Raw genomic sequence first — 27,905 nt, forward strand, 5'->3', positions numbered from 1 at the left:
AGACATGGACTCGCTGGGTCAGAGTCCTGGAAAGCATTTTTGAAAGCTAAAGTCAAGTTGCATGCCGAGGAGCTGACCCAAGCTCACACTGCTGCTGGTGGTGTAAGATACTTTCCCACGTCCCCATCACACTGGATGATGTTATTAATATTTTAAAGTTTTGCTGATCAGAGAGGGGAAATGGCATCTCACTGTTGTTTTCATTTTCACTTCTGTCATTACTAGGAGATTAACCTTTAATGGATTCTGTGCTGAGACACATACGTAAACATGAGTGTTTAGGAATACCTTATGATTATAAAAATATTTTCTTATTTTTCCCAATACTTGAATAAGTATTATTTTTGACTCTGTAATGCAATTAGATTTGTTTGTGTATTACATGAGCTAGAAATGGATTTATTTTCCCGACAAGATAGCTAATAGTCCGCAGGACATTATCGACACCACCATCCTTTCCCACTGACTTGAAGATCCCCTGGAGAAGGGCATGGCAACCCACTCCAGTGTTCTTGCCAGGAAAATCCCATGGACAGAGGAGCCTGGTGGGCTGCAGTCCAGAGGGTCGCGAAGAGTCGGACACACTTTTTCCTGTAGATCCACAGGGCCTGTCTCCCTCCTTTCAGTTCTGACCCTTCTTCCCCTTTCCATCAGCGTCACGTTGCCTGAGCTGTACGATGGTTTTAGTCCGTGTCAGTTTCTCACTGGCAGGTCCTCCCTCATCATTCTTCCCTTGGAGAATATTCTTGGCTGTCTTTGCACATTCTCTCATCCAGGTGTATTTCAGGATGAACTTACCACGTTCCCTTTTTTAAAGTTCCCCGTGGACTTCTTCTGAGGGGAGGTGGGGGAACCCTGATACAGATGGGGAGGAGTGTTTGGAGGCTGAAAGGGCCCTCCCTCTTTCTAGGTAACCTGTCTTCTAACCTCGTGGTGTCCTTGTCCTGGAGCCTGGGGCAGGGACCCCTTCTCCAGGGTCAACAGGCAGCTGAGGTCTCATTTCTTCCCAAACGAGCACGCCTGGGCTTCTCCAGGTCAGGCGCACCCCTGAGGGCAGCTGCGGTGGGTTTGGTCACATGAACTTAGGGCCCTGGAGCCCCCCTCCCACCAACTGAACAACCTCAGCACAAACATGACCTCCCCGCAGGGCCTCCTCAGCCCGGAAGCCCCCCTCTCTAAAGAATCCTCACTGTTCTAGACAAATACAACGACTTCATCGAGGCCAATCGCATTGAAGACTCGAGGGAGCGCTTGAAGACGCTGCGGAAGCTGGTAAGGAGGGGGCTGCTGCTGGGCGAAGGGCAGACTGGACAGGCGAGCGCTGCGGCCCCAGCAGCCCAAGCCCAGTGCCACCAGCTTCCCCCGTGACCTCGGCAAGCCCTGCTCTCCTCAGGGCCTCAGTTCCTCTGTCTATCCCCGGGGGACAGTTAGAGAGTGGGTTCCAGACCCCCTGAGATATGGCAGCGGAGCCCCTTTGAGGGGCAGTGGGGAGGCGGAAGCCATCACAGCCGGGTCCCATGCCCCTTCCTTCTCCCACCCAGATCCGGGATCTCCCAGGACACTACTATGAAACACTCAAATTCCTCGTGAGTCATCTGAAGACCATTGCCGACCACTCGGAGAAAAACAAGGTGGGTCCAGCTCCAGTTTGAAGTGTGGGGGAGGGAAGCCTAGTGGGGTCTCCTCAGCATATTCTATTCAGTAAGCTCCTCCAGGTCAGGTAACCTCAGGCTTCACTGGCCCCGCCCTCCGACCTAGGGGGTCCTTCTGTCCCGCTGCCCCCACATACTGGCCAGTACTTCTTCCTGAGCCGGCTCCTGAATTTCTGAGGGTCTTCAGAGGCGGAGAGCCTCAGACTCTGTGTCTGGTGGAATCTACCCTCTGACTGAGCTTGGGTCCCTTGCGTTGCGTTTTCGTAAGCAAACCCCTATATCTTCTAGTTCCGCAGAGGGGTAGAATGAGGGGACATACAGGATTCCTGCCAGTCCAAAACACCCTTGGGACGTCCAGTGGGTCTTTACTCTGGCCTCTCCCATTGCTAGACAGTACGGGTGTGCAGGTGGGGAACTGACCGTGAGAGCTGGGCCTGGGGTTGAGTGGGGCCTATTCTCTACTTACCAGGCACCTCCATGCCCAGCAAGGAGGCACATGGCCCCAGGCCAGGACCAGCTCAGGATGTGGTCGGGCTGGGGGCCAGAGGGGCCCAGAGTCAGGGAGGCCCAGGGGCCTGGAGGTCAAAGCTCACAGGGAGACTAACACTGATCCGCTTCCCTCCCCTGCCCAGATGGAGCCCCGGAACTTGGCCCTGGTCTTCGGGCCGACGCTGGTGAGGACGTCTGAGGACAACATGGCAGATATGGTGACCCACATGCCTGACCGCTACAAGATTGTAGAGACGCTGATCCAGCACGTAAGCGGCCTCCCTGGGCCCTGGCTCCTGCTCGCCGGGGTGGGTGTGCCCAGGGAAAGATGTGGAAAATGCTCCGGGGGTGCAGGAGGCCCTTCAGAAGCAGTAGCCTGCATTTTAAGGCCAGGCAGGTATGAATCCTGAATGCCTGTCCCCAGCGGGACAACCAGGAGCCGCTGAGTTTCCAGGATGTGTGTGCGGGACAGAGGGAGGAGAAAGGTCAGGGAGAGCTGCTGCTGGGTTGGAGGGCAGAAGGGTTGAAAGAAGCGGGGTGCCTTCAGAAGGTGACCCGCGGGAGAGATGTCCAAGCAGAACTGGGCAGACAGATGGGACAGCACTCTCCCTGCAGGCCCACTGAGACTTTAGGGGAAAAATGGCGATTCCCTGGGGAATGGGAGGCAGATGGGGCAGGGCGGATGATGGGCTGGGGCAGGATCTGGCTGCGTGGTCTCCGTGTCTTGGGCTGGTCACCTTCCTCCTTAAGGCTGCCTGGAGGCCCCACAAGAGCCTGTGGTTTCTAAGGAGTCTTATTATCCACCACAGGATGAGAACCCAGAATGGCCAGCAGAAGGCGCAGGAGGCTTTTTTTTTTTTCTTTTTTTTAAGCGCCAAACCCAGGGCAGCACTGCCCCCTTCTAGGGGCACTCAGAGATGTTTTTATGAATCATTGATTTTTCCATTTCCAAATCTTGGTGGGACCTGTGGTTTAACCCACAAAGAATGGAATCAAAACCCTCCTGCCAGGAGAAATAAGATGGGCAACTGGTCAAAAAAAGGGTTTGCTTCCCTGGTGGCTCAGTAGTAAAGAATCCACCTGCCAATGCAGGAGATGTGGTTTCGACTCCTCGGTTAGGAAGATCCCCTGCAGTAGGAAACGGCAACCCACTCCAGTAGTCTTGCCTGGAAAATCCGACAGACAGAGGAGCCTGGAAGGCTACAGTCCATGGGGTTGCAAAGAGTCAGACACAACTGAGCACATACATATACATAACAAACAACAAACAAGGGAAAGGAACTTCAGCTCCCCCACCTCATAGACACTTTAGGGAAGGGAATAAGCCAGGTCATGTTACTCCTGTTACAGATGAGGAAACTGGGGCTCAGAGAGGAAAAGCGATTTCTTCAAGATCACACAGCTATTAAGTAGCAGCCTCAGGATTTGAAGGCAGGTCTGTCTGACCAACTCCTCTGCTTTACTCCCCACTGAATGGGAGGGCCGACTCCTGGGTCCACCCTAGAGCTGGCTTTTGAGTGAGCGAGGTGGTCAGAGTTAGCCGAGTCAGGCTGTGGGTAGACTGGTCATGCTGGCTGGCCTTGCCTGCTCCTTTCCTTCCTTCACTGGGTGTCAGAGCTCTGAGCCATAGGAGGGTATGTCGAGGCCTGTTCTCACTCTAACATTGGGACCACCAGCCCGGAGGCCCACTCCAGAGCTGCTGGGGAGGCCAAGGCTGCTGGGCAGTGTCAGAGATCCTGATGAGGCCTTGGTATGGGGAAGCTTTCCTCCCTTGGAAAAGTTCAGCTCCCCAAACGAGGAACCCATGGAGCCCCCATGAGTGTATGCTTGGTGGGGAAGGTAGTGAGGAAGAGAGGGAGACTGGCCCCCTGACTCCTAGCGAAGTCCAAAGAAGCCCAAAGCCTTGGTCAGCTGGAGTGTCAGGACCTTCAGGGAGATGGGAGGCCCAAAGTGTGTCCACTTCCCCTACCCTAGGGTCTCAGGGGGATATCCCCAGCCAGTGGCAGCATCTTTTCTGGGTAGGGTGGGGGAGGTGGAGTACATTGGTCTCCTTCATAGGTGTAACCCCAGCACTGACCCTGTGCCTGGCATAGAGTGAACCCTCAGTATTGGTTGAATGAATGAATGAATGAATGATTTGTTGTTGAGGTTATGCCAGTCTGGGCATTCCCACTGAGGAAATCATTTCTGGGGAATGACCAAACATGCACCTCTCCATTTTCTGCCCTGTTGGCATTAAAGTAATCAGCCCTGGATGATTGTCAATTGTCAAGAAAGTGAGCTGCCTGTTCATTCACACTGAGCCCACTGAGCCCACCCACCCAAGTTGGCCAGTCTGTCTAGCACAGAGACTCTTGAGCCAGGGTAATCCCAGTGTAGTCCTGAGCCCAGGCAGGGCAGAATTTGTGGCAGCAGTTGCTCTGGCTCTGAGCCCCTGGCCAGTGAGTAGGTGGTTGGAGTTCGTGGGTGACATGACCTCCCGTCCCACTGGGAGGTTCAGCTGTGACCACCCCTGCCTCCCTGCCCCGGGGGTTCTGTGTTCCATGGAATTTTTGGACAGCAGAGCTGGAAGGGGCCTTAAGTTATGAGACCTGACCTTGCATTGTACAGAGAGTAGAAACCGAGGCTTGAAGAGGAATGGTGACTTGCTCAGGGTCCCACAGCAAGATATGGCCGAGTTATAACCAAACCTAAGTGTTCAGCCACCCGGCAGCAAGTCACCAGCCAGCTCATACTCATGATTACTAAGCTAGCTAAAACCGAAACAAAGACCATGCTGAGGCATTTGTTCATTTATTCACTCAGCAAACGTGGTGATTCCTACTGTGCGTGCACTGGAACTTCTCAACCCGGCACTAGTGACCTTTGGGGCCAGACCATTGTTTGTTGGGGGCTGTCCTGTGGCTGATAATATGTTTCGTGGCATCTCTTGGCCAGATGCCAGGAGGCTCCCTCCACTTGTGACAATTGAAAGTGTCTCCAGATGTCACCAAATGCCCCCTTGGAGGGGCACAGTCACCCCAGTTGAGAAGTACTGATGCAGGGGCTCAGGATACTGGCCCTGGAGCCAGTCTGCCTGAGGTTGCACCCTGGTTCTGCCCCTTATATGCTGTGGGGCCTTGGACAAGTTAGTTACCTTTTTTGTGCCTCTGTTTCCTCACCTGTTTGTCTTGCAGTGTTATTGTGAGGGTTGCATGAGTTATTATCTGTAAGGCACTTAGAATGGTGCCTGGCAGGTAGTAAGTGTTATACAAGGGTTAGCTTATTGATCACCATTGCCATCATCACCACCATTGTCATTGTTCCATACCAGATACAAATGCAGGTGCTGGCAGCACAGAGGTGAATGGAGCTCAGACCCTGCCCTGAAGGCACGCTGCCCAGTGAAGGCAGCACTTCTGGGCTATATCCAGGGAAGCCACATGGAAGGACCCAGCCCAGCCCTGGGTGCAGGGCTGCAACCAGAGTCAGGGAGTTCCTGAAAGGCACTAGGGTTAGCCAGGCAGAGAAGGGAGAATGAGCATTCCAGGCAGAGGGAACGGCATGTGCAAAAGCAGGGTGGCCTGAGCTAGTGTGAATTCTTCCAGAGAACCACGGGCCATCCGGCAGCTTCCCGTAGACGTCCAGAAGCTTCCTGTAGCCTTCCGGGTTCTCAGAGCACTTTCAGGTACTCTTAAACCTGAGTTAGAGGCTGGGTTTTTAGGGCTCCTTCTAGACAGTCTGTCTCTAGGAACTGCACCTTTTAGTAATAGCTAACATTTATTATAAACTATTTGTTGTACTAAATGCTTTACATACAGTATTTCTTTTTCGCTTTTTTTAAAAATTGAGATGTATTGACATATTAGTTTCAAGTATACAAAATGATGGTTCAATATTTGTATAGATTGTGAAATGATCAGCACCAAAAGTCTAGCTAATGTCCAACACCATACATAGAAAATTTTTTCTTTGATGAAGCCTTTTAAGATCTACTCTCTTAGCATCTTTGAAATATACGATGCAGTATTATTAGCTGTAGTCACCATGATTACATCCTCACGACTTATTTATTCATTTTACAATTGGAAGTTTATATCTTTTGACCACCTTTGCCCATTTCAGTCACCTCCCCATCCCTTTTCCCCTGCAGCCAACAATCAGTTGTCTGTATCTATGAGCCTGGATTATTTTTTTTTCAAATTCCACATGTAAGTGAGATCTTACAGTATTTGTCTTTGTCTGCCTGACTTTGAATTTCACTTAGCATAATGCCCTCAGGGTCCATCCATATTGCTTCAAATGGCAAGGTTTCCTTCTTTTTTACTGTTGGATAATATTCCGCTGGGCATAGAGACTGCATTTTCTTTATGCATTCATCCATTGATGGACACTTAGGTTGCTTCCGTGTCTTGGCTATGTAAATAAGGCTGCAACAAACAGGGAGGTGCGTATATGTTTTCATTTCCTTCAGATAAATACCCAGAAGTGAGTTTTCTGGGTCATATGGTAATTCTCTTTGTAATTTTTTGAGAAGCCTCCATACTGTTTTCCATAGTGGCTGCACCACTTTACATTCCCACCAGCACCGCACAAGGGTTTTTGCCACATCCTCGCCAACACTTGTTATTTCTTGTCTTTTTCGATAACGGCCATACGGTATTTTATTTTAATCCGCAGCACAGTTCTCAAAGTAGATACTCATGTATCATGCCCATTTTAAAGATAAGTAAGTAGACTCAGAGAGGTGGTTTACCTCAGGTGAACTGGAGCCCTGAGTGACTGACTCTAGATCTTGCGTTTCCCCCTCGTCATCTCTTTTTTCCTCTGTCTCTTCCTTGTTCCTGTTCTGCGCTGCTTATTTGAGTTAATCATATTCCTGATTATGATGAATAATAACTGAAGTTCGTGACCCAAGGTCATAATCAACTTTGCAAGTCTCCTTGTTTCCTCCCTTCATTCCAAAGCCCACTCTGCAGCCCCCAATAATTACCACTCTAAAATAGGCTAACGCAGGTCTTTTCAATCCACCTTCTACATGCTAATTTTAAGTATAAAGATATCCATAAATATAAATAATACTCCCTGTGTTTTAACTTTCAGTTAGTGAGCTTAGCTCATTTACTTTTTGTAATTTCTGTACTGTCAGGACTTATTTCTGCCATCTTAAATGGCATCTCCTGTCTACTACATTTTCATTTTATTTGCTTTTTTGGGTCTTTCCTACCTTTGTATGGGTTGATTTTATTTTCCTGATATAAAACTCACACAGTTTATAAAACCCATACTTATGTTGAATGATACAATTGCAAAAAGCCTGTAGTCATGTTGAATTTTTACTATCAATTTCTAAAGTTTATCAGTGTCCACGTCTTCCTTCCACCACATCTAAGAGTCGAGTATCTTAGTATATTTTCACCTGTCACTAGTTCCTCCCTATGAATTTGAAGTCCACATTGTCATGGGTATACTTGGTGCCTGTTTGTATATGTATGTGTGCAATCATTGCTTAGTTTGATAACAATTGACTTTTCTACACTATTATCCATCTTTACTTCTTAGAACTTCCTATTCTTTCCTGGATTTATTTATTTACTTGCTCATGAGGTCAGCTAAGAGAATCTTCATGTAGCAAACTTTCTGATGTTAGAATAGCTTTATTTCACACTCAAATTTAAATGAGAGTTTAGCAAGATATAAAATTCTAGATTAAAAATCTCTTAAATTTTAGTTCAGAAACACATCAAAAAATATTACTTTCATGTCATCTTGTATCTGTTGCTGCCGAAAGTTCTAGTTAAGGCTGATACCTGTTCACATGTAAGCAATGTTTTTGGTTTTCAGAAAACTTTTAGGGTGTTATCATCAAAATATATTTGAGTGGGATTTTTATTTTCTATTCTGTTTGGCATGTATGAGAACACCCTTGCCTCCCTGACCCTCGGGGAACCTCCTGACACCTCACTGTAGGCACTTGCCTTATCTGGGGTTGGGGGCACCAACCCTGTTATCTGGGGTTGGGGCACCCACCCCAGTCTGGGGTGGGATACACACAGCTACAGCCGCGGGGGCTGGCCTTCTCCCTGCAGCGGAACTCGCTGGCACTAGATGGCGCTGCTGCACCCCTCTCTTCTGGTTTGCAATAGGGAGTGGCTGTGGTGATGCGCAGGGACTGTGCGTGGTGAAAAACAGGCAGAGAGAAGCTGTCCTGAGCGGGGCATCTCTCTGTACTCGGACCCTCTCCCACTCCAGGCTGTGTTTCCTTTCCACACTGGGTCCCAACTTTTCCATCAGGTGCCTGAGTGGGTCCTCTGAACCGAGCAGTTTGGGAGCTCTTGTCTCCCTGTCTTCCCTCAGCTCCTTCCCACGCTGATTCCATCACTTCCTTTTGTCTCCTCTGCAGTCAGACTGGTTCTTCAGCGACAGCGAGGACAAGGGAGAGAGAGTGAGTGATGCAGAGGGGCCGTGGGGTGGGGTCAGGTTGGTGGTGGGTCCTCATCCCAGGTGGGTGGGGTGGGCAGGAAGTCTGAAGCAGAGAAGGTTCCTGCCCTTAGGACATCCCAGTCTGTTGGAGGAAGCATAGGCCCTCTCCTCAGGAGCCTCCAGTCTGATGGGAGATATAGCCCTCACTTTCATGAACCCCAAGTCTGAGGGGGAGATAGAGGCCATGCCCTAAGGAATCTGAGTCCAGTAGAAAAGACAGACCCTGCCCTCCAGTCTTATGAGGAGGACAGAGGGCTTAGGAAGGTCCAGTCTAATGGAGGAGACACAGATCCTACCCTCAGTGGAGGGAGCAGCTGGGCCTTTAGGGTTCAGCCAAGGTGCTGGGGAGGCAGGGACATGTAGGACTGCCCTGGAGTCCCTGGCTGATGAGGGAACACTCCCTGAGCTGGTGAGCCCCAGTCTGATGGAGGAGACCTGCGGCCTGTCTTCAGGGTTTCCCATTCCAAGGGGTTTGCAGTCACCCATCTGAGGCTGTGGGCCTGACCCTTCTCCTGTTTGCAGACTCCCGTGGATGACAAGGAGCCTCAGTCAGTGCCAAACATCGAGTACCTCCTGCCTAACATTGGCAGGACAGTGCCACCTGGAGAGCCAGGCTCAGGTGAGAGCACGGGCCCAGGAAGGGGTGAAGAGGCCATGGGATCTGCATTCCTGAGGGTCCCAGATGCCTGGCCAGGCGCCCAGCTGCCCTGCTCCTGCCCCACGGGGCCCCTCCCTGCCCCACCACTGGGCTGGGCTGTGGCGGGGGCTTCCGCCTCCTCGGCTGCCCTGGGTTGGGTAGGACCTTTGTTTTCACCGGTTTCTTTCCTGAGCTTTTTGTTTCTTGAGGGCTGTGTCCTGGGCACGTGCCTCTTTTTTAATTTTTCTTCCTTTTCTCCTTGCACCCCTCCTCCCCTCTTCCCTCTTCTCCCTGTGCTCTCCCCCCATCCCCTGGATCCTGCTCTTCTCTTCTCCTCCCTTCCTTCCTCCAGCGGACCTGTTGGAGATTTAAAGGGTACAGTGTGGCATTGCAACCTCGGTCACTAACAGTGGCGGGTGATTATAAGAAGGCTGGGCAGGCATGGGGCAAGGGACAGGCAGAGCTGTCCAGGGCGGTGAGGACCTCTCCCCTACAGTCCAGCTCCCCACGCTTGTTAACAGCGTACCGGCCTCCCATCGGAAAGCCCCTTCTCAGGAGGAAGGAAGCACTTGTTAGAGCCAAGTCGGGGCCCCTTGCCAGGAAGCCTGGGCACCACATGGCTGCCCTCCACAGCCCCCCGGCCCCCCTACTCTATGGCTTTCTCTCTGTGCTGAGCTTGGCCACTTCTGATTATCTGGGTGGAGTAGGCTTGGCTGGTAGTGGGACCCAGCATCTCCAGACTTCAGTGATGCCACCCCAGAAGCCTCTCTGCATCTATAGCTCCTGTGTCGGCCGCCTCTGAAGGCTGGCTCTTCCTGCTCCCGAAATCAGAGCCCCTGGTCACTCAGCCCCTAGTCCTGCTCCCAGGGGTCTGGCTGTCATAGTAGAGGAGTCCAGGGACAAGAGGGTAGCCTTCTGGCTCTAGCCACTAACTCCCCACTCTGTGGGTGACCTCCCCACTTGCGTCTCTGACAGAGGCATACCACAGCACCCCTAGTTGCAAGAGGCAGGCTGGGGAGGGGGCCAGAGGACGTGGGGGTGGGGATGGCCGAGAGGAGCCCCCCGTCTCTTCTAATCACCTGCTGCCACTCTCCTGCCCGTGTGTGTCGCTGTGTGGTCAGCCCATCTGCTCTCACTGTGTGCAGGGGAGGGCTGGGGAGGAGGCATCTAACTTGCTTGCTGGAGAGTGTGGATTAACCGCACCTGCCCCCCTTCAGACCCCCAGAGATCCTTGGGTGGGCCTGCTCCTTCCCCAGTCCTGGGGACAGCACTGCAAGACTTATTTCTGGGTCCTTCCCCACCCCAGTGTTAATAAGGGACTGGAACCCACATTCCTTCATAACTCTGATAGTAAACAGGGCCTTTGCCCCTGAGGACAGCCTGACCTCTGGTCTGGAGGTAGACGCTTTCCAGGCTGTAATCACCAGCCCTCCCTACCTCCTGCCCTGCCCATTTCCTGTCTGCCCTGTGCCCCATCATTCACATGGTCCCTCTGCCCTCTCATGTCCCTGAAGTCGGGGGGTGAGGGTAGGTATAGAGCGCCCCTCTCTGTGCACTGTGTGGTCTCCATTTTTCCAGAGCATCTGTGATTTGCTGTGTATTGTGGTGGTTTCTGTGAACTGCATCTGATGTTTGGCGTTTTCTCTCTAGTGCTTCAGGGTAACAGGGACAGGAGGGGAGGGGAGAGGCCAAAGAAAAGTCCGCCTTGCCCTTAACCCTGGGCAAATGCAGGTCCAGGGGCCTGATGTCACTTCCTGCTTCAAAAGGAAGTGGTGATTGACATCCTTCTCCACTCCATCCTTATCCCCCAGGAAATGACATCAGAAGTCCACCGCACTCCCAGGACCTGGGGAGAGCTCAGGGTTCTGAACTCCCTGGTTTCTGAAGCCGTTGAGGAGAGGGAATTGTGTTCACAAGAATCAGCCTTCTCTTGCCCAATCCAACTTTCATTTTTCCTTTGTTTCTTACCAACAGGTTCCACCACCTGTAGTTCAGCCAAGTCTAAGGTAAGTGCCACAGCAATTCTGAAAGTTATATCCCTGTACAAGCCAGCCCACTTGCTTTTTGGTCACAACAATTGGGAGAGTTGTGATTAGAATCTTGAAGAAGATTGCTAGTCACTGGGAAGGAAGGTGGGAAACACCTGAGTGTCCAGGGTAAGCTGAGTTCGCTCACCTTGGCAGTGCTTGGGGAGATAATTGATGAAGTAGAGGCTCTGGCTTGGGAGTTTGGTGGCCCGAGGCAGTGTTGCCTACTGGTTAGGAGCACAGACAGTTGTGGGCCCATGTCCTGGCTCCACCACTTGGTAGCTTTGGGACATTAGGCAAGTTGTTTAACTTCTTTAAGATCCTCAGCTTCCTCATACTATTTATGAGGATAATACCTACCCTCGTAAATGGGGTTAACAACAACTATGAGTTATATAATGATTGTTTTTAAGGTCTTTGCAGAGCCCAAAGCAAATGAAGGGAAATAATAAAGATAAGAACAGAAATCAATGACATTGAAAACAACGAAGCCTAAGCTGGTTCTCTGAACCAGGTCTCATAGGCAGCTAGTTGCCTGTTCCAGAGCCTGCCCAGTAGGGCAAGGATGCCTGCCCCAGATGAGCCCTGCTCAACTGTTAGGTTAGAGCTTGAAGGCCAGGGGTGTGTAAACAAATTTATTTTCTCACAGTTCTGGAGACTAGAAGTCCAAGATCAAGGTGTTAGCACGGTCAGTTTCTGGTGAGAACTGGCTCGTAGATGGCTGCTTTCTCACCATGTACTCATATGGCAAAGAGAAAGTGAACAGGTGTGCATGTGAGACGAAGAGCAAGCTCTCTGGTTTCTCTGCTTATAAGGGCACTAATGCAGCCATAAGGGCCCCACCCTCATGACCGCATATAAAATTACCTCCCCAATGCCCCAAGTACCATAACACTGGGGGCTTAGGGCTTCAACATATGAATTTGGGGGTGGGGAACAGTTCTGTCCATAGTAGTCGGTGAAATCAGCTAAATGTTGTCTGGTCAAACTGGGCTTATTTCTTTCTGGATCTCTAAGCACTGGCTGAGTCCCAGAAAAATCAGTGTGCCTGACACCAAGCACATTATGTTATCTAATCATTGTATTCATTATATATCAACATATATATACATATATTATATATTCATTATTTATAATAAATATTCATTAGTTCATTATATGTCAGATGAAAGCCCAGAAGGAAGGAAGGCTGCTCTAGTCTAGTGCAGAAGTCCACTGTAACCTCTCCATAGAGCCTCTGCTTACACACCTCTGGCGACAGGGAGCTCACTCCATCACAAGACTTATATGGCAGAGAGCAAATTAATTATAGTGACCTGAGTTTAGTTCCTTGTCACCTCCACCCCTTGCTCATGCCAGACCCCTGGTTTCCTGTAGCCTCTTTTGGACTGACCCCTCAACCTATATGTGAACCTCCTGACCTCTGTATTCCCTAGAAGTGGCCGTTCTGACCTCATTGCTTCTGTAACTCGCCAGGATGAGAGTGTAATTTGATCAGATGAGCCCAGCGGTCTCTCACGTCTCCCAGAGAGCACAGGCCAGGAAGGAAGGCCAGGGAAGAGGCCCCCACGCGCCTCACGCTGGTTGTAGCAGTGCTGCAGCTCACACAGCTTTAGGCGGTGCCTTCTAGAGTCACACAATGTGGGCAGCCGCGGCCCAGGAGCCGCAGGCCTGTGAATCCTGAATCCCTGACAGACTCCGGTTTTCTCAGAGCTAACTGATATGAGAGAGGGCGGCGGTCATGGGAGGCAGCGCTGTGTCTCCGTCCCCTGCAGGCTGACCTCATTTTCTTACACTTTCCTTTGTGCTTTACGGCTACTACACTTATTTTTTTTTTAAAACAAATTGAACGTTTGTGGCAACACTATGTTGAGCAAGTCTGTTGACACCATTTTTCCAACAGTATTTGCTCACTTTGTGTCTCTGTTCACACTTGGATAATTCTTGTGCTGTTTCAAACTTTTTCATGGTAATCATATTCGTTATGGTGTTCTGTGATCAGTGATCTTTGATGTTACTTTTCCAAAAAGATTATGACTCCCTGAAGGCACAGGTATTGTTTAGTGTTTTTCAGCAATGAAGTATTTTTAAATTAAGCTACGTACACTTTTTTAGACATGGTGCTAGTGCACACTTAATAGACTGCTGTGTGAACATAACTTTCATATGCTTTGCGAAACCAAAATATTCATGTGACTCGCTTTATTGAGGTATTTGCCTTATTGCTGCAGTCTGGAACTGAGTCTGCAGTATTTCTGAGGTGTGCCTGTTATACTGTGGCTGCAACAGAAGGTGGCCTGTGAGACGGGTGGCAGGGCAGGTCATTCATTCCAGCCCAGCAGGGGACCAGTCCCAGCATCTGCTTCTACTGAGCTTCCTACGTTCGTTCACCTATTTGTTTAATCACTTAACATTTCTCGAGTGCCTCTTATGTGACAGGCACTGTACTAGGAGTCATGGATGCAAACATGAGCCACGCGACCTTGCTCTCAAAGGACTCAGGGTTTGATACAGATGATGTGGAAACAAAGCTATTCTGATGTGAGAAAGAGCTGCTGTATGTGTATTTTCAAAGGTCTATGTAACAGGTAGAGAAGGGATTTCCCAGCTCAGCCAAAGGGAGAGCTGGGTGGGAGGCTGCTGTACAGAGGATGCTGTGTTTGCACTGCGCCTAGTAGGTGGACTTAAGAGTTCATCCCATAAATAGGGTGGGGAGCGGGGCACAACTAAGGGCTGCCAGTGTTAAAGTGCAAGACCTATCAAGGGAAGGGTCTGAACCGCCTGAGTGACGGCTGTGTTCAGTTGGGGTCAGGGCAGAGGGGCCTCAGGCAGGTTGTGAGGGCCCTGTGTCTGTGCTTTATCCTCATGGGGGTCTCGTCCTGCAGAGGCCGGAGGCAGTCAGATTCTTGCCTTGCCTTAGAAGGACTGACTGCTCTTGAGGAGGAGGGGCTAGGATGAGGCAAGGGTGGAGGCAGGGAATCCTCTTTGAAGAGGGCAGAAAGGTCTAGAAAAGGCAGAGTGAGGGTCTGAACACAGGATAATGGGATGAACCACTTTGGGAGTCATTTCTGGAGAATCTAGAGGGAGGAGGGGAGAGGGAGGAGTCAGAGTCACCTGAGGTAAGGACATGAATGTTGGCAGTCTAGGGCAGGGGTAGGGAATGTAATGTGGCTCCAGGTAGGTGAGTTTCAGGTGTTGGCAGACCCCTTGGTAGAGGCAGATTTGCAGTTAGAAGAGGAGTTCTGGATGGAGCTCGAGAAATAAAGAATTTGGTGTTGGAGAGGGAGACCTCGGGGGCAGGATATTCCCAGGGAGAGAGAAGAAAAAAGGGGCTGAGAACAGAGCCCTGAGAGCATGGCTTCTTAAGGGGTAGGAAGAGGAAAACGAGCCTCCCAGGAGACAGAGGAGATGCCAGAAAGGCAGGATTAAAAACCAGGTGGAGGAGGCAGTGATGGGCAGCTTGGGCTCTGCTAGGGGATCATGGAAGGCCAGGACCAAAAACCACCCACAGGCTCAGCAGTGAGAACAGTGGCAGAAAGTTGCCCACGTTGCAGCTGTAAATCACAATTTGGAAGTGGCTTCAATCCAAACCATCAGGTTGTGCAGGATTCTTAAGCCACTTTTGGCAGCAGAACTGGTGGTTGGATTGATCTGGAGTTGGGGATTGTGGAGGTGGAGAGCTGGTGGGGAAAAAAAGTGAAAATGTTAGTCACTCAGTCCTTTCCGACTTTTTGTGACTCCATGGACTGTAGCCCTCTGTTTGTGGAATTCTCCAGGCAAGAATACTGGAGTGGGTGCCATTCCCTTTTCCAGGGGATCTTCCTGACCCAGGGATCCAACCTGGGTCTCCTGCATCGCAGGCAGATTCTTTACCATCTGAGCCACCAGCGGGGTGCTGGTGGGACCACAGAAATGCTTAGGGTGTGGTGGGAAGGGACATGAACTTGGGTGGGTTGCCACAGAGAGGCTGTTCCTACTGAGTAGGTGGAAAGGCAGGTTTCCTGGTGAGACTGAGTGGAGAGGAAGGGAAGGAAGAGTTATGGTCAGAGAAAGGTGCAGGCTCTGGTATCATAACCCAGGATAGTATACGTGAAATGGGTTCAAACTGTCAAGTGTCATTTCGCTGTTTAGAGTCTGTTATTAGTAGAGCTTGAGTTTAAAAGGATTTATGCCACACTGGATGTGGAGAATGGAATGAAAGTTGGGGCGAGGTGAGAAACCAGCCCCCAGCTCGCAGGAAAAAGCCGAGTCTGGATTAAGACCAGAGGAGGCGCCAAGGAGGCTTCAGAATTGAGGGGGCGGGGGTGGTAGGCTCTAGAGCGGATCTGGTTGGGACCTCCGTCCGGGGTTGGGGGCCGGGGCGGGGAACAGCAGACGGTGCGGGTGCTGGGCTGGGCTTGGCTTGGCCCTGTCAAGATTAGGTGCTGTGGTGTGGGGGGGATGTAGGGTCTGGAGCTTGGAGGCCGCCCCCGGCACATTGACCTGTCTCCCGCACAGGGCTCATGGGCCCCCAAGAAGGAGCCGTACACCCGGGAGATGCTGGCGATCTCCTTCATCTCGGCGGTCAACCGCAAGCGGAAGAAGCGGCGGGAGGCGCGGGGACTGGGCAGCAGCACAGACGACGACTCGGAGCAGGAAGCGCACAAGCCTGAGGCGGGGGCGCCGGCGCCGCGGGCCCAGGATCGGCCGGAGGGGCAGCGGCCGGGAGCCGCCGCCCCCGAGGCCCCCGGACGCCTCAGCCCCCCGGCGGCGCCGGAGGAGCGGCCGGCCGCGGACACGCGCTCGATCGTCTCGGGCTACTCCACCCTGTCTACCATGGACCGCAGCGTGTGCTCGGGCAACGGGGGCCGGCGGGCGGGCGCGGGGGACGAGGCGGACGACGAGCGCAGCGAGCTGAGCCACGTGGAGACGGACACGGAGGGCGGCGCAGGGTCCGGGGGGCGCCCGGCGCGCCGGCCCTCGTTCAGCTCGCACCACCTGATGCCCGGCGACACCCTGGCGCGGCGCCGCCTGGCCCGGAGCCGCGCGGACGGCGAGGGCGGCGCGCGCGCGCCGCCGGGCTGCCGGGCTCCGCCTCCTCTAGCAGCCAGGAGTCGCTGCGCCCCGGCGGCCGTGGCGGGCGGCGGCGGCGGCGGCGCTGGGCTCGCGGCCCTCGCGCCTCGAGGCGCTGCGGCTGCGCCTCCGCGGCACCGCCGACGACATGCTGGCCGTGCGGCTGCGGCGGCCGCTGTCCCCCGAGACGCGGCGGCGCCGGAGCAGCTGGCGCCGCCACACAGTGGTTGTGCAGAGCCCCCTGACCGACCTCAACTTCAACGAGTGGAAGGAGCTGGGAGGCGGGGGTCCTCCGGTGTCCGCGGGCCCGCGGGCGCACAGCGACAACAAGGACTCGGGCCTCAGCAGCCTGGAGTCCACCAAGGCGCGGGCCCCGTCGACCGCCGCCTCTCTGCCGCCCGCGCCTGGGGACCCGGGAGCCCCGCAGAGCCAGCCCCCGCGCCGCTCGGCCGCCTCCCGCCTCCATCAGTGTCTGTGACACCGCCCGCGCCGGTCAGCCCCCTCCTCGCCCCGGTTTCCCAGGAGTCGTCTTTGCCTGCACCCCTTCTCTAGTCGCCCATGGGAGCATCCGGGTGCAAGTGGGGGGCGCTGAGGCCGTGTCTCTGGTTTGTGCGCTGGAATTGGTCGGGAGTGGCCAGAGGAGAAGCCGGGGCTGGACACGGAGTGTGAGTGGAAGGCAGGGGCTCCGAGGCTGAGGAGACCGAGAAGGGTTAGGCTACTGGGGCTCCGTGCAGGGCTGTGAGGGTCTCTGTCCCCTGGATAAGTGTGCCCTTCTGGGCCCTTGTGTCTGCACTTAGGGACCCTTATCGGCCCATGGGGTGTGGGTAGGGAGCCCCTAAGGCTCAGACTAAGGAGAAGACACTGGGTGATGCTGGCTCCTCACGCCTTTCCTCTGTCCTCCCTGCCCGTACTAGCCCCTGGCTGCCAGCTAAGGCGGGGTGCGTGTGTATGTATATTGGGGGAGAGGAGGTGGGGCGATAGTGTCCGTGGGGGCGGGGTGGTGTGTGCGAGTGTGTGTTCTCACTGTCCAAGTGTTTCCAGTAGCAACTCCTGCCACTCCTGCCCCTTTCCTCCCCCGCCCCCATCAGGGCTCCCTGCCTTCCCTGCACACGGGATCCTGCTCCCCTGCTGCTTGTCAGAGCCAGAGAAGGCGGGTGGGGCCCTTCCACAGAGGCAGGACTGACACCAGGGTTACTCCCCACACCAACCTTTTCCCAATCTTTACATTACGACCGTGGGGAGCTGCCTGTGCCCCAGACCATGGGGAGGGTCCAGAGTCCCCCTGCTAGACCTCTTGCCGCTTTTTGTCCTTCCAGCTGTGCCTGCTCCTTCCACAGCTCAGGCACACGGGCCCCACCTTCTTCCTTTAAGAGGGAGGGTAGAAAACATCCTTGGTGTCTGTCTGTCTCTCACACTCTCATTCACTCACTCTCTCACACACACACAGATAGATGGATGGGATCTGCGCTGGGCTGCTCCTTCAGGAAGGGCAGGACCCAGCGCTCTCTTCCCCCAACAGCTGTAAATAGATCTCAGATCACAGGCCTCTCCACCCACGTCCTCACTCATCCCAGGGAAGTCCAGGGGTTGTGAACCCACTGCCACATCTATCGGTCCTCTTGTTTTATGCAAAGATTTGCTGTAAAGTAGATTTCTTGATCCTCCCTCCCTCATCCTTTATTGTAAATATTGTCTCTAAATGTGTAACATATTATAAAGAATTTATAAGGATTTTTAAAGATGTTTTGCTCATTTAAAAAAGTGTTGTAACAGTGTTGAATAAGCCTCCGCCCGACGTCCGCATGTCTCCTTTTACTGTGTCCTTGACACACCTCTCTAGGCAACAACTAAGATTTCCTGCTTCTGAAAAGTCCTGTCTGAACAGTATAGTCTATATCTTGGAAATAAATGGCCTTCCTTGAGGCACGAGTCAGCTGTCTCACTTGTTTGGGAGGGAGGAGAGGGACAGAGTGGGGCTGGGAGGGGTTGAAAGTGAGTTACCTGGCCCACGGAGCGGGGGCAGTGGGGCTGGGCCAGGTGGTGACTTAGTGGAGACAAACCTCTGCTTCCTGGTAGCTTGGAGGTGTCCTGGAAGACTGGCTTGAGCAATGACTTGGGCACAGAAGATAAGACGGAAGGGTGCTGACCCTCATCACTGCAGAAGATTTTCACGCACCTGCTCTCTTTTCCTGCAGAGACCAGGAAGGGCACAGGCATCTTCCTTCTCAGGGCTGTCTGGACCTTCAGAATGGTCCACAGGTGCTGGCCAGCAGAGAGGAGGCTTTGGGAAAGCCCAGGGTCCTCCCTGCTGGCCAGCTGTCATCGCCCTTTGTCTTATTCACATATGTAAGCTTACAACCTGGGATGGGCTTTCTTCCATGTCATGTCTCTATAGTTGCTCCTGCCAGCTTCAGGCTGCCTCTGATGATGCTAGTAGCCATCTGTAGGAAAAACAGATGCCAGTCATCAAAGAGAACCTAGGGAGGAGCCTTGGAACTGGGAAGAGCTTAGTGGCTCACTGAAATCTGCTTCCTTCTTCCACCTCTGTCCCAGAGGTTGTTTTTGATTGGCACATGGGCTAAGAGCTAGTGTTATTGTGGGCTCACACCAGCCCCCAAGGGCTTTATATGTCCTTAATTAATCCTCCAAAACTCTTTGGAGCTATGGTCACAACACTGTTGTCTCCATTTGTATATGTGAGGAAACTTTAGACACAGAGAGATGACATACTTGTCCAGGGTCACACAGCTAATAAGCGGTAAAGGCAGGATAAATCTAAGCCCAGAAAGCCATAAGGTCAGGGTTGCTGCCCACTGGGCTTCCTTCATGCTATAGTAGGCTTTGCGGGAGAATAGATCAAAAACCGGGTTTCTCTGGTGGCTCCGTGGTAAAGAATCCGCCTGCCAATGCAGGAGACAGCTTTGGTCGCTGGGCCAGAAGGATCCCCTGCAGAAGGAAATGGCAACCCACTCCAGCATTCTTGCCTGGAAAATCCCACGAGCAGAGGAGCCTGGCGGGCTATAGTCCATGGGGTCACAAAAGAGTCGGACACGACTTAGCAACTAAACAACGACAGATCAAAACCCTGTGCTTTCCTTCAAAACCAGAGAGAAATGAAGACATCTCCAGTAAAGAAAAGCAGGCAATTTCTCATTAGCAGGTCTGCCCTATGAGAAATAATGGAGTCCGGTGAGCTGAAATGAAATACACTAGATGGTAACTTGAATCTATATGAAAACATAAAGGACACCATTAAGGGGAACGTGTAGGCATTATAAAAGGCAGTATAAATATTTTAATTAATTAATTAATTTATTTTTTGGCCATGTCACATGGCTTGTGGAATTTTAGTTCCCCAACTAGGGATCAAATTTATGCCCTGTACAATTTCCATTGGAGGACTCCGCAGGGAGTCCTAACCACTGGACTGCCAGGGAATTCCCATAAACATCTTTATTTGTAATTCTTCTATTGTTTGTCCTTAACTCTCTATTGTTTAAAGGTAGTTGCATAAGATGATAATTACAAAACTGTTTTGACAGGCTTATAATGTATAAAGATCAAATTTTTATGATAATAAGAACATAAAGGAGTCAGGAGGGAATGGAGTTATAATGAAGCAAAGCTTTTGTATGTTATGAAAATTAAGTTAGTATTAATCTAAACTGTTTTAACTTAAGATACTAATTGTAACCCCCAGGGCAACCACTAAGAAAATAACTCTCTCAAAATATTATAAATGAAAAAACAGCGAATTAAAAAGGTACACTAGAAAATATGTTTCACACAAAAAAGAGAAGGAGTCAAGGACTGGAAAAACAACAAAAACATAAGACATGAAAAACAGTAAAATGGCATAAATCCTACCTTATCAGTAATTATATTGAACGTAAGTGGAGTAAACACCCTAATCAAAAGACAGAGATTGGCAGAATTGATTAAAAAACATACTCCAACTACATGCTGTTCACAAAACCACTACTTTAGATTCAAAGACACAAAATAGTTGAAAGTGAAAGAATGGAAAAAGATACGAAATGATGAAAAGAGTTATGAAGGAGAGCCAGAGTGGTTATACAGGTATGAGATAAAATAGGCTTTAAAGATAAAAAATCATTGCTAGAGACAAGAAGGATGTTTTATAAGAATAAAAGGGTCAGTCTACCAAGAAGATAAAATGATTATAAATATATATGCTTCAAAAAATGATCTTCAAAAAATGATCATGGCATCTGGTCCCATACTTCATGACAAATAGATATGATAACAATGGGAGCAGTGACAGACTTTATTTTCTTGGGTTCCCAAATCACTGCAGATGGCAACTGCAGCCATGAAATTATAAGATGCATACTACTTGGAAGAAAAGCTATGACAAACATAGACAGTTTATTAAAAAGCAGAGATGTTACTTTGCCAACAAAGGTCCATATAGTCAATCTATGGTTTTTCCAGTAGCATGTATGGATGTGAGAGTTGGACTATGAAGAAAGCTGAACGCCGAAGAATCGATGTTTTTGAACTGTGGCGTTGGAGAAGACTCTTGAGAGTCCCTTGGACTGCAAGGAGATGAAACCAGTCAGTCCTAAAAGAAATCAATCCTGAATATTCATTTGAAGGACTGATACTGAAGCTGAAGCTCCAGTACTTTGGCCACCTGAGGCAAAGAGTTGACTCATTAGAAAAGACCCTGATGCTGGAAAAGATTGAAGGTGGGAGGAGAAGGGGACAACAGAGGATGAGATGGTTGGATGGCGTCACCGACTCAATGGACATAAGTTTGAGCAAGCTCTGGGAGATGGTGAAGGACAGGGAAGCCTGGGATGCTGCAGTCCATGGGGTCGCAAAGACTGGGACATGACTGAGTGTCTGAACAACAACAATATATGCTTCTAACAACAGAACCTGAAGCAGAAACTAACAGAATTGAAAGGAAAGTAGACAATTCGAAGCAATAGTTGGAGAAAATTCCAGTGGTTAGAGCTCCATGCTTTCACTGCCAAGGGCACAGGTTCAGTCCTTGGCCCCTCAAGTTGTGTGGCGTGACCAAAAAGCAAACAAAAATCAAAACAATAGTCGGACATTGTTGCTTTCAATAATGACTAGAACAACTGGACAGAAGATCAATAAGGAAGTAGAAAATGTGAACAATACTATGAACCAACTAGATCTAACAATCTCCAAAGAAGCTTCCACCCAACAACAGAATATACATTTTCCTCAAGTGTGCATGGAACATTCTTCAGGATAGACCAAAAGCTAGGCCATAAAACATGCCCAGACATTTAAATTACAATTTAAATTTTAATGAATTTAAAAGGATTGAAATCACACAAAGTTTGTTCTCCAAACACAAGGGAATTAAGTTAGAAGTTAGCAACAGAAGGTTTGGGGAAGTTCACAAACGTGGCAATATAAAAGCACACTCTTAAATATCTAATGAGTCAAAGAAGAAATCACAGGGAAAATTAGAAATACTTTAAGATAAATGAAAGCAAAAGCACAGCATGTCAAAGCTTATGGGATGCAGCTAAATTAGCTCTGTAAGGGAACTTTATAGCTGTAAATGTCATACTGGCAAAGAGAGATTTCAAATCAACACCGTAACCTTGCATCTTAAGAAACTAGAAAAAGAAAAGCAAACTAAACCCAAAACAAGCCAAAGGGTGGAAATAATAAAGAATGGAAATAAATGAAGCAGAAAATATTTTAAAAAAAAGAGAAAACCAATAAAACTAAACGCTGGTTCTTGGAGTGAAAGTGAAAGTGAAGTCGCTCAGTCGTGTCCGACTCTCCTCCTCGACCCCATGGACTGCAGCCTACCAGGCTCCTCCGTCCATGGGATTTTCCAGGCAAGAGTACTGGAGTGGGGTGCCACTGCCTTCTCCTGGTCACTGTTAGAGGGATCTGTACCTTCCTTTCTCTTTAGGTTCCAAGATTCTCAAGAACTCTAGGGCCCATGCTTTTCTCCACCATGCAGACTCCCCCCGACCCCGGGGCCCAGAAGAGTGGCCTACGCAGGATGGCCTCTTGATAAAACACAGGCCGCTCAGCCTTTCTCCCCCAAACCTCAGAATTCACCGCCCACTGGCCCACCAGGAACAAAACTGACAAATATTTAGTTTTTTTTCTTGGTCAGTCTAACTAGGTATTTATCAGTTTTGTCAATCTTTTCCAATAACTAACTTTTAGTTTTATAATTTTTAATTTTCTCTTTTTTTCTATTTTCATTTGTCATTTAAAAAATGCAAATCACAACCACAATGAGATACCATTTCACACTCACCAGGAAGATTAAATCAAGAAAATAGAAAATAACAAGTGTTGCTGAAGATATGGAGAAATCGGAACCCTGGAACATTGCTGGAGGCAGTGCAAAACATACAGCTACTATGAAAACTAGTTTGGTGGTTCCTCAAAAAATTAAACATAAAATTACCATATGATCCAGCAATTCCACATCCAGCTTTATACTCAATAGGAATGAAAACATATGTCCCAACAGAAACTTGTGCCTGAATGTTTATAGCAGTATTGTTCATCATAACCAAAAGGTGGAAATAGCCCAAATACCATAAATAGATAAATCATTGTATATACATAAAATGAAATATTATTCAGCCATAGAAAGAAAGAAATCTTGCCATTTACGACAACATGGATAGATCTTGAGGACATTGTGCTACATGAGACAAGTCAGATAGAAACGACAAATACCATATGCGCTCTTTACACGTGGAATAAAAAAAAATCTCAGAGAACAAATGGTGGTTGACAGAAGCAGGGGTTGGAATGGGGTGAGATGGGAGAAGGGAGTCGAAAGGTACGAGCTTTCAGTTATATTTTAAGTCAGTCCCGGGGATGTAATGTACAGTGTGGCAACTATAGTTAATTATACTGTTGTACTGCATAGTTGAAAGCAAAAGAGTAAATCTTTACTAAGAGAGAAAATCTTAAGAATTCTCATCACAAGAATAAAATTTTCTCTAACTATGGATGGTGAGAGATGTTAACTAGACTTACTGTGGGGATCGTTTTACAGTATACACAAATATTGCATCATTACGTTGTATGCCTGAAACTGACACAACGTTGTATGTCAATTGTACCTCAATAAAGAAGTCTTTATCACTCACCCCACTTTATAAGTGATGAACCATCTAAAAATGAAATTAAGGAAACAATTCTATTTATAATAGCATCAAAAATAATAAAATACGTAGGAATAGATTTAATAAAAGTGCAAAACTTATACCAAGGAAATGAAAATATTGTTGAAAGAAATTTTAAAAGATCTTAATAAATGGATATTCCATGTTTTAGATCTTATGTTGTTAAGTTGGCAGATTTAACACACTGCCTATTAAAATCCCCATTTTTTTGGTCTTTTTGGGCAGAAATTGACAAACTGATCCTAAAATTCCTATGGAAATGAGAGGGACGTAGAACTATCAAAACAATCTTGAAAAAGAAAGTTCCCAACTTCAAAACTTACCACCAGTCAAGACACTGTGCTACTGGCATGAGGCTAGGCATATACTTCATAGGAAAACTCCAAATCTGTTTGGGTTGAATTAAAGGAATAAGGATTTTTCTCTGACATGGGCAGGTGGAAGGACTACAGTGGTGGGTCTGAGCTGAAGCAGAGAGTCTGTGGACTTGAGTGAAATTCCTGGCACGTGGCCAGGGATATGGGGTGGAGCTTCTTGCCAGATGCCAGTGCTGTCAACCAGTCGGCATTAGAGAATATTGAGGGAGCCTATGTCAGCTAATGGGTACGGTGGCCTTGGGCCCAAGGCCCTGGCACAGTAAAGGATGCTTTGCTGCCCTGTGAGTTTAGGGTCACTTAAGCCACTCAGGGGCTTCCCTGGTGGCTCAGAGGTTAAAGCGTCTGCCTGCAATGCAGGAGACCTGGGTTCGATCCCTGGGTCAGGAAGATCCCCTGGAGAAGGAAATTGCAACCCACTCCAGTATTCTTGCCTGGAGAATCCCACGGACGGAGGAGCCTGGTGGGCTACAGTCCACGGGGTCGCAAAGAGTCGGATATGACTGAGTGACTTAACAACTAAGCTACTCAGAGATCAAAGAGGAAGAACATTCCCAGGGGACTCAGAGATGTGCAGATGCTGAGGGAGAAAATATGTGGACTTCCCAGGTTCCTATTGGTAAAGAAGCCCCCTTTCTACTATCAATTAGAATCTGGCTCTGAGACCAACCTGAGGTCAGTCAAATCCTTTGCTCAGTCACTCTCCCCATCAGTAGACAGGAGGTAATGACACCAATAGCCCATATGGTAAGGATTAAATGAACACTTAATCCGTGTGTTTGTGTGCTCAGCTGCTTTAATCGTGTCCAACTCTTTGCAACCACGGACTGTGGCCAGCCAGGCTCCTCTGCCCATAGGATTCTCCAGGCATATATACTAGACAGGGTTGCCATGTCTGTCTCCAGGGGATCTTCCCAACCCAGGGATTGAACCTGCGTCTCCTGCATTGCCTCCATTGCAGATGGATTCTTTACCCACTGAGCCACCTGGGAAGTCCGTAATATGTGTAATGATGAGTACTAAAAGCACCAAGAAAGCATAGCTAACAGGAGAGATGGGTCATGGGTTTGAGTCTTAGCTCCATCACTCTGTAGCTACAAAGTCTCTAAGACTCAGTTCCCCTCCCTCAGCCATCAGATTGTTCACTGTGAATGAGTTCGGGTAGCCGTCATCTGCACCCCGCCCTCACCCTACCTCATCACGCCACAGCCATAGGTAAACTCTGAAAAACAGTGTCAGATCATGTCACCTTCTGACTTGACCCTCCTATTGGTTCAATGGCCTGAGAAGAAATTCACCTTCTTTGCTACATTTGTCCAAGACCAAGACCTCCTGTGACGCTGTGCCCCCTTGCCAATTCTCAATCTACTTGGGTTTCATTCATTTTCTAGAACCCACAGATGACTTCCTACCTCAGGGTATTCTGTGGGGGACACCCAGCCACTAGCTCCCAGACAATCCCCTTGTCGATTCTGAAGACCTGCCCTCAGTGTGACCTCAGGGCCTCTGGTCACACTCTCAGAGGTGGTCTTCATTACTCAGCCACCGCCTTTGCAGGCCTGCTTGCCTTCCTGGGGCACGGCTCACTGTCTGTCATGATTTTGCTCAGAAACCTCTGTTTTGGCTGGGTCTCCTCCTAGGTGCTGAGTCATAGGCCCAGTGAATCAGTAAGCAGTGCCCAGCCAGGAGTAGACAGTTGGGAGGTATTTGAAGGACGAATGATATGCCTGGCCTAACTCCTGCTATGCACTGATGGTCCCATTTATGACTTGATCTTGAACTGTTGGTGAATGGGGGTGATTCTGGAAGATGAAGGGATTTTGGCTACTTGCCCAGCTTGCTGGAAATAGGATGGGAGAGAGAAGGCAAGATCTGCTGCCTTTTAAAAAGGACAAAAGGGGTGGGGTCTGACTTTCAGTCAGACCTCAAGGGCTACATGGCAGGTGGGTGACCCAGGGAGGGGGCATTCCCTGAAGACAGCAAGCACATCCTCAACCTAAGTGTGACTGGGTTCCAGCGAGGCCTGGAAAAGGGTGGTTCTTAGGCCACTGTAATTATCTCATGGGATGGAAGGGATGGTTTTACGGGAGGAGGTACAGGTGACCCAATAATACCCCAGGTCTTGGCCACTCTGGAGAATTCCTAGAAGTGTAACCTCAAGGATGATTAGAACACACTGGGACAGTGGCACAGCCTTCAGAATTCCAGGGAAACCTGAAAAACCAAAGCAGGTCAGCTGGCTGGCCCACTTGATGGCAGGGCAGGCTAGACTCTGATGTGGTAGCCTGGAAGGGTTCAGGCAGCTTGCTGGCTATAGGGTCAGGGTCCAGGACCCCAGCCAACCAGCATCTAGGGTAAATCTCCTGTCAGGGGTCTTCCAATTTCAGAGGCGACCATGGTGTAAGAGGAACCAGTGGCCTTTGAGGAGGACAAAGCAGAAATGCAATGTGACTGAGGCTAAATCTTCAGACTAGTATTTTGCAAACTGTGGGTTTTGACCCTTTCAAGGGTCATGAAATCCAGAGTGGGCTGTGACCAAATGTTTACGATTTTCCAGGCAATAGTACTGGAGTGGATTGCCATTTCCTTCTCCAAGGGATCTTCCCAACCCAGGGATCGAACCCGGGTCTCCCGCATCGTAGACAGACGCTTTACCGTCTGAGCCACCAGGGAGGTCAGCAGAGTATACAGCGGGTGCTATTTCACTAAATATGTGGACGTTTGTGTACGTGTGGACATGTCTAAATCACTGAGATGTAAAATGGATTTTCTATTGAGATACAGCTGAAAAAAACAGTTTGAAAGCTGATGTTCTTGACAGGAGGGATGGAGACCATTAAAGGGTCACCTCACCCAAAGGGCAGGAGGCTGAGGCCGGATCCAGGCAACAGCTGGAGGTAAGCAGACTGGACTCAGTTCTGGGGGGAAGACATTGGTTTTGGAGTCAGGCAGAGCTGGACTCCAATGCTGCCTGTGCTGCATGATGGTCGGGAAGACGCCTAACATGCCTGGCTTTGTCGCCTGCCGGTGCCAGTGATGCCATAGCATCCTCGCTGATGGTGGAGGGCTGGCACCCCAGGAGTTAGCGGTGTTCCTCTCCAGCGTCCAGATGTTGGCTCTCAAGGGCTCTTGCGGGCAGCAACAGCCCCCCAACCCGGGCCCTGATTCCACCTCTCCCACTTTGCGCTCTGCCTGCTAAGCCTTCTGCCCGCTAAGTTGTAAGGCAGTTGGCTGCCAGGAATTCCCCCTCCCCTCGCCCGCCCCAGCATCTTCCAGGGTGAAGATGAGAAATAATGAGACAGCAGCCTCTAGGAAGGAGATCCAGGAGAGGAAAAAGAAACAAGTTTTATTTAAGCCCCAAACACTCAGCTAGAAAAACCAAAAGGAAAGAGAGCAGGAAAGTGGGGGAAGAAAAGGGACATTAAAAAAGAGACAGAGAAAACACAGCAACCCTTTTCCATTTAGAAATTGTCAAGTTACACTGACAGAGGTCACAGAATACCCACAGAAGCCATCACTGCTACACCAACATGGGCCCTACGGGGGACAGGGTGGGGTGTGAGCCGGGCTCGCCCTGGGGGGGTCCCACCTGGGACCCCTCGCAGAGCCTCAGGCCTGAGGCTCCTGGGGAAACAGCATATTGTGGAAGGGGTGGGAGAGAAACCCCCCATGCGAGTAACACAGCACAGTGGGCAGGGGCTGGGGGGACCAGGTACAGGGGCCCCCACAGACGTCTTGGTTTTTCTTGGTCAAGCACACACTGATGGACAGAGCAGTGAGGCGCATGCAGCTGGGGGGGCTTTGACGTGCTGGGGACTTTGAGAGGGCCCAGGGGCTGGGGGCTTGTGAGGGGAGCCAGAACCAGTGGTGCAGGGATGAGGGAACACACACTCAGGCGCTTCTACACTTGGGGTCTACACACACATGCACGCACGCACCTCCATGTGCACATACAGGTCTCACAGCTGCCACGTCTGCACACACATACTACACACGTTCTTACACACCAGGCTTCTCCATGCCAAGGTGCACGTGCGCAT

At 50.1% G+C, this 27,905-nt stretch overlaps 1 protein-coding gene across 1 annotated transcript in view; it reads left to right on the top strand.

Annotated features, from left to right (window-relative positions):
• The window catches only part of ARHGAP23 (Rho GTPase activating protein 23), a 72,935-nt gene extending 54,694 nt beyond the window's left edge, over positions 1–18,241 (top strand). Inside the window, 9 exon segments of the mRNA XM_070389761.1 lie at positions 1,199–1,272; positions 1,542–1,631; positions 2,285–2,410; positions 8,524–8,565; positions 9,126–9,222; positions 11,215–11,246; positions 15,765–16,326; positions 16,329–16,372; positions 16,375–18,241. Of these exon segments, the coding sequence (XP_070245862.1) occupies positions 1,199–1,272; positions 1,542–1,631; positions 2,285–2,410; positions 8,524–8,565; positions 9,126–9,222; positions 11,215–11,246; positions 15,765–16,326; positions 16,329–16,372; positions 16,375–16,797 (1,490 nt within the window). The 3' untranslated portion in view covers positions 16,798–18,241.
• The last annotated feature ends 9,664 nt before the right edge of the window (positions 18,242–27,905 follow it).

The sequence above is a fragment of the Bos mutus genome, chromosome 19 (assembly GCF_027580195.1).
Source record: "Bos mutus isolate GX-2022 chromosome 19, NWIPB_WYAK_1.1, whole genome shotgun sequence".
Taxonomy (NCBI): domain Eukaryota; kingdom Metazoa; phylum Chordata; class Mammalia; order Artiodactyla; family Bovidae; genus Bos; species Bos mutus.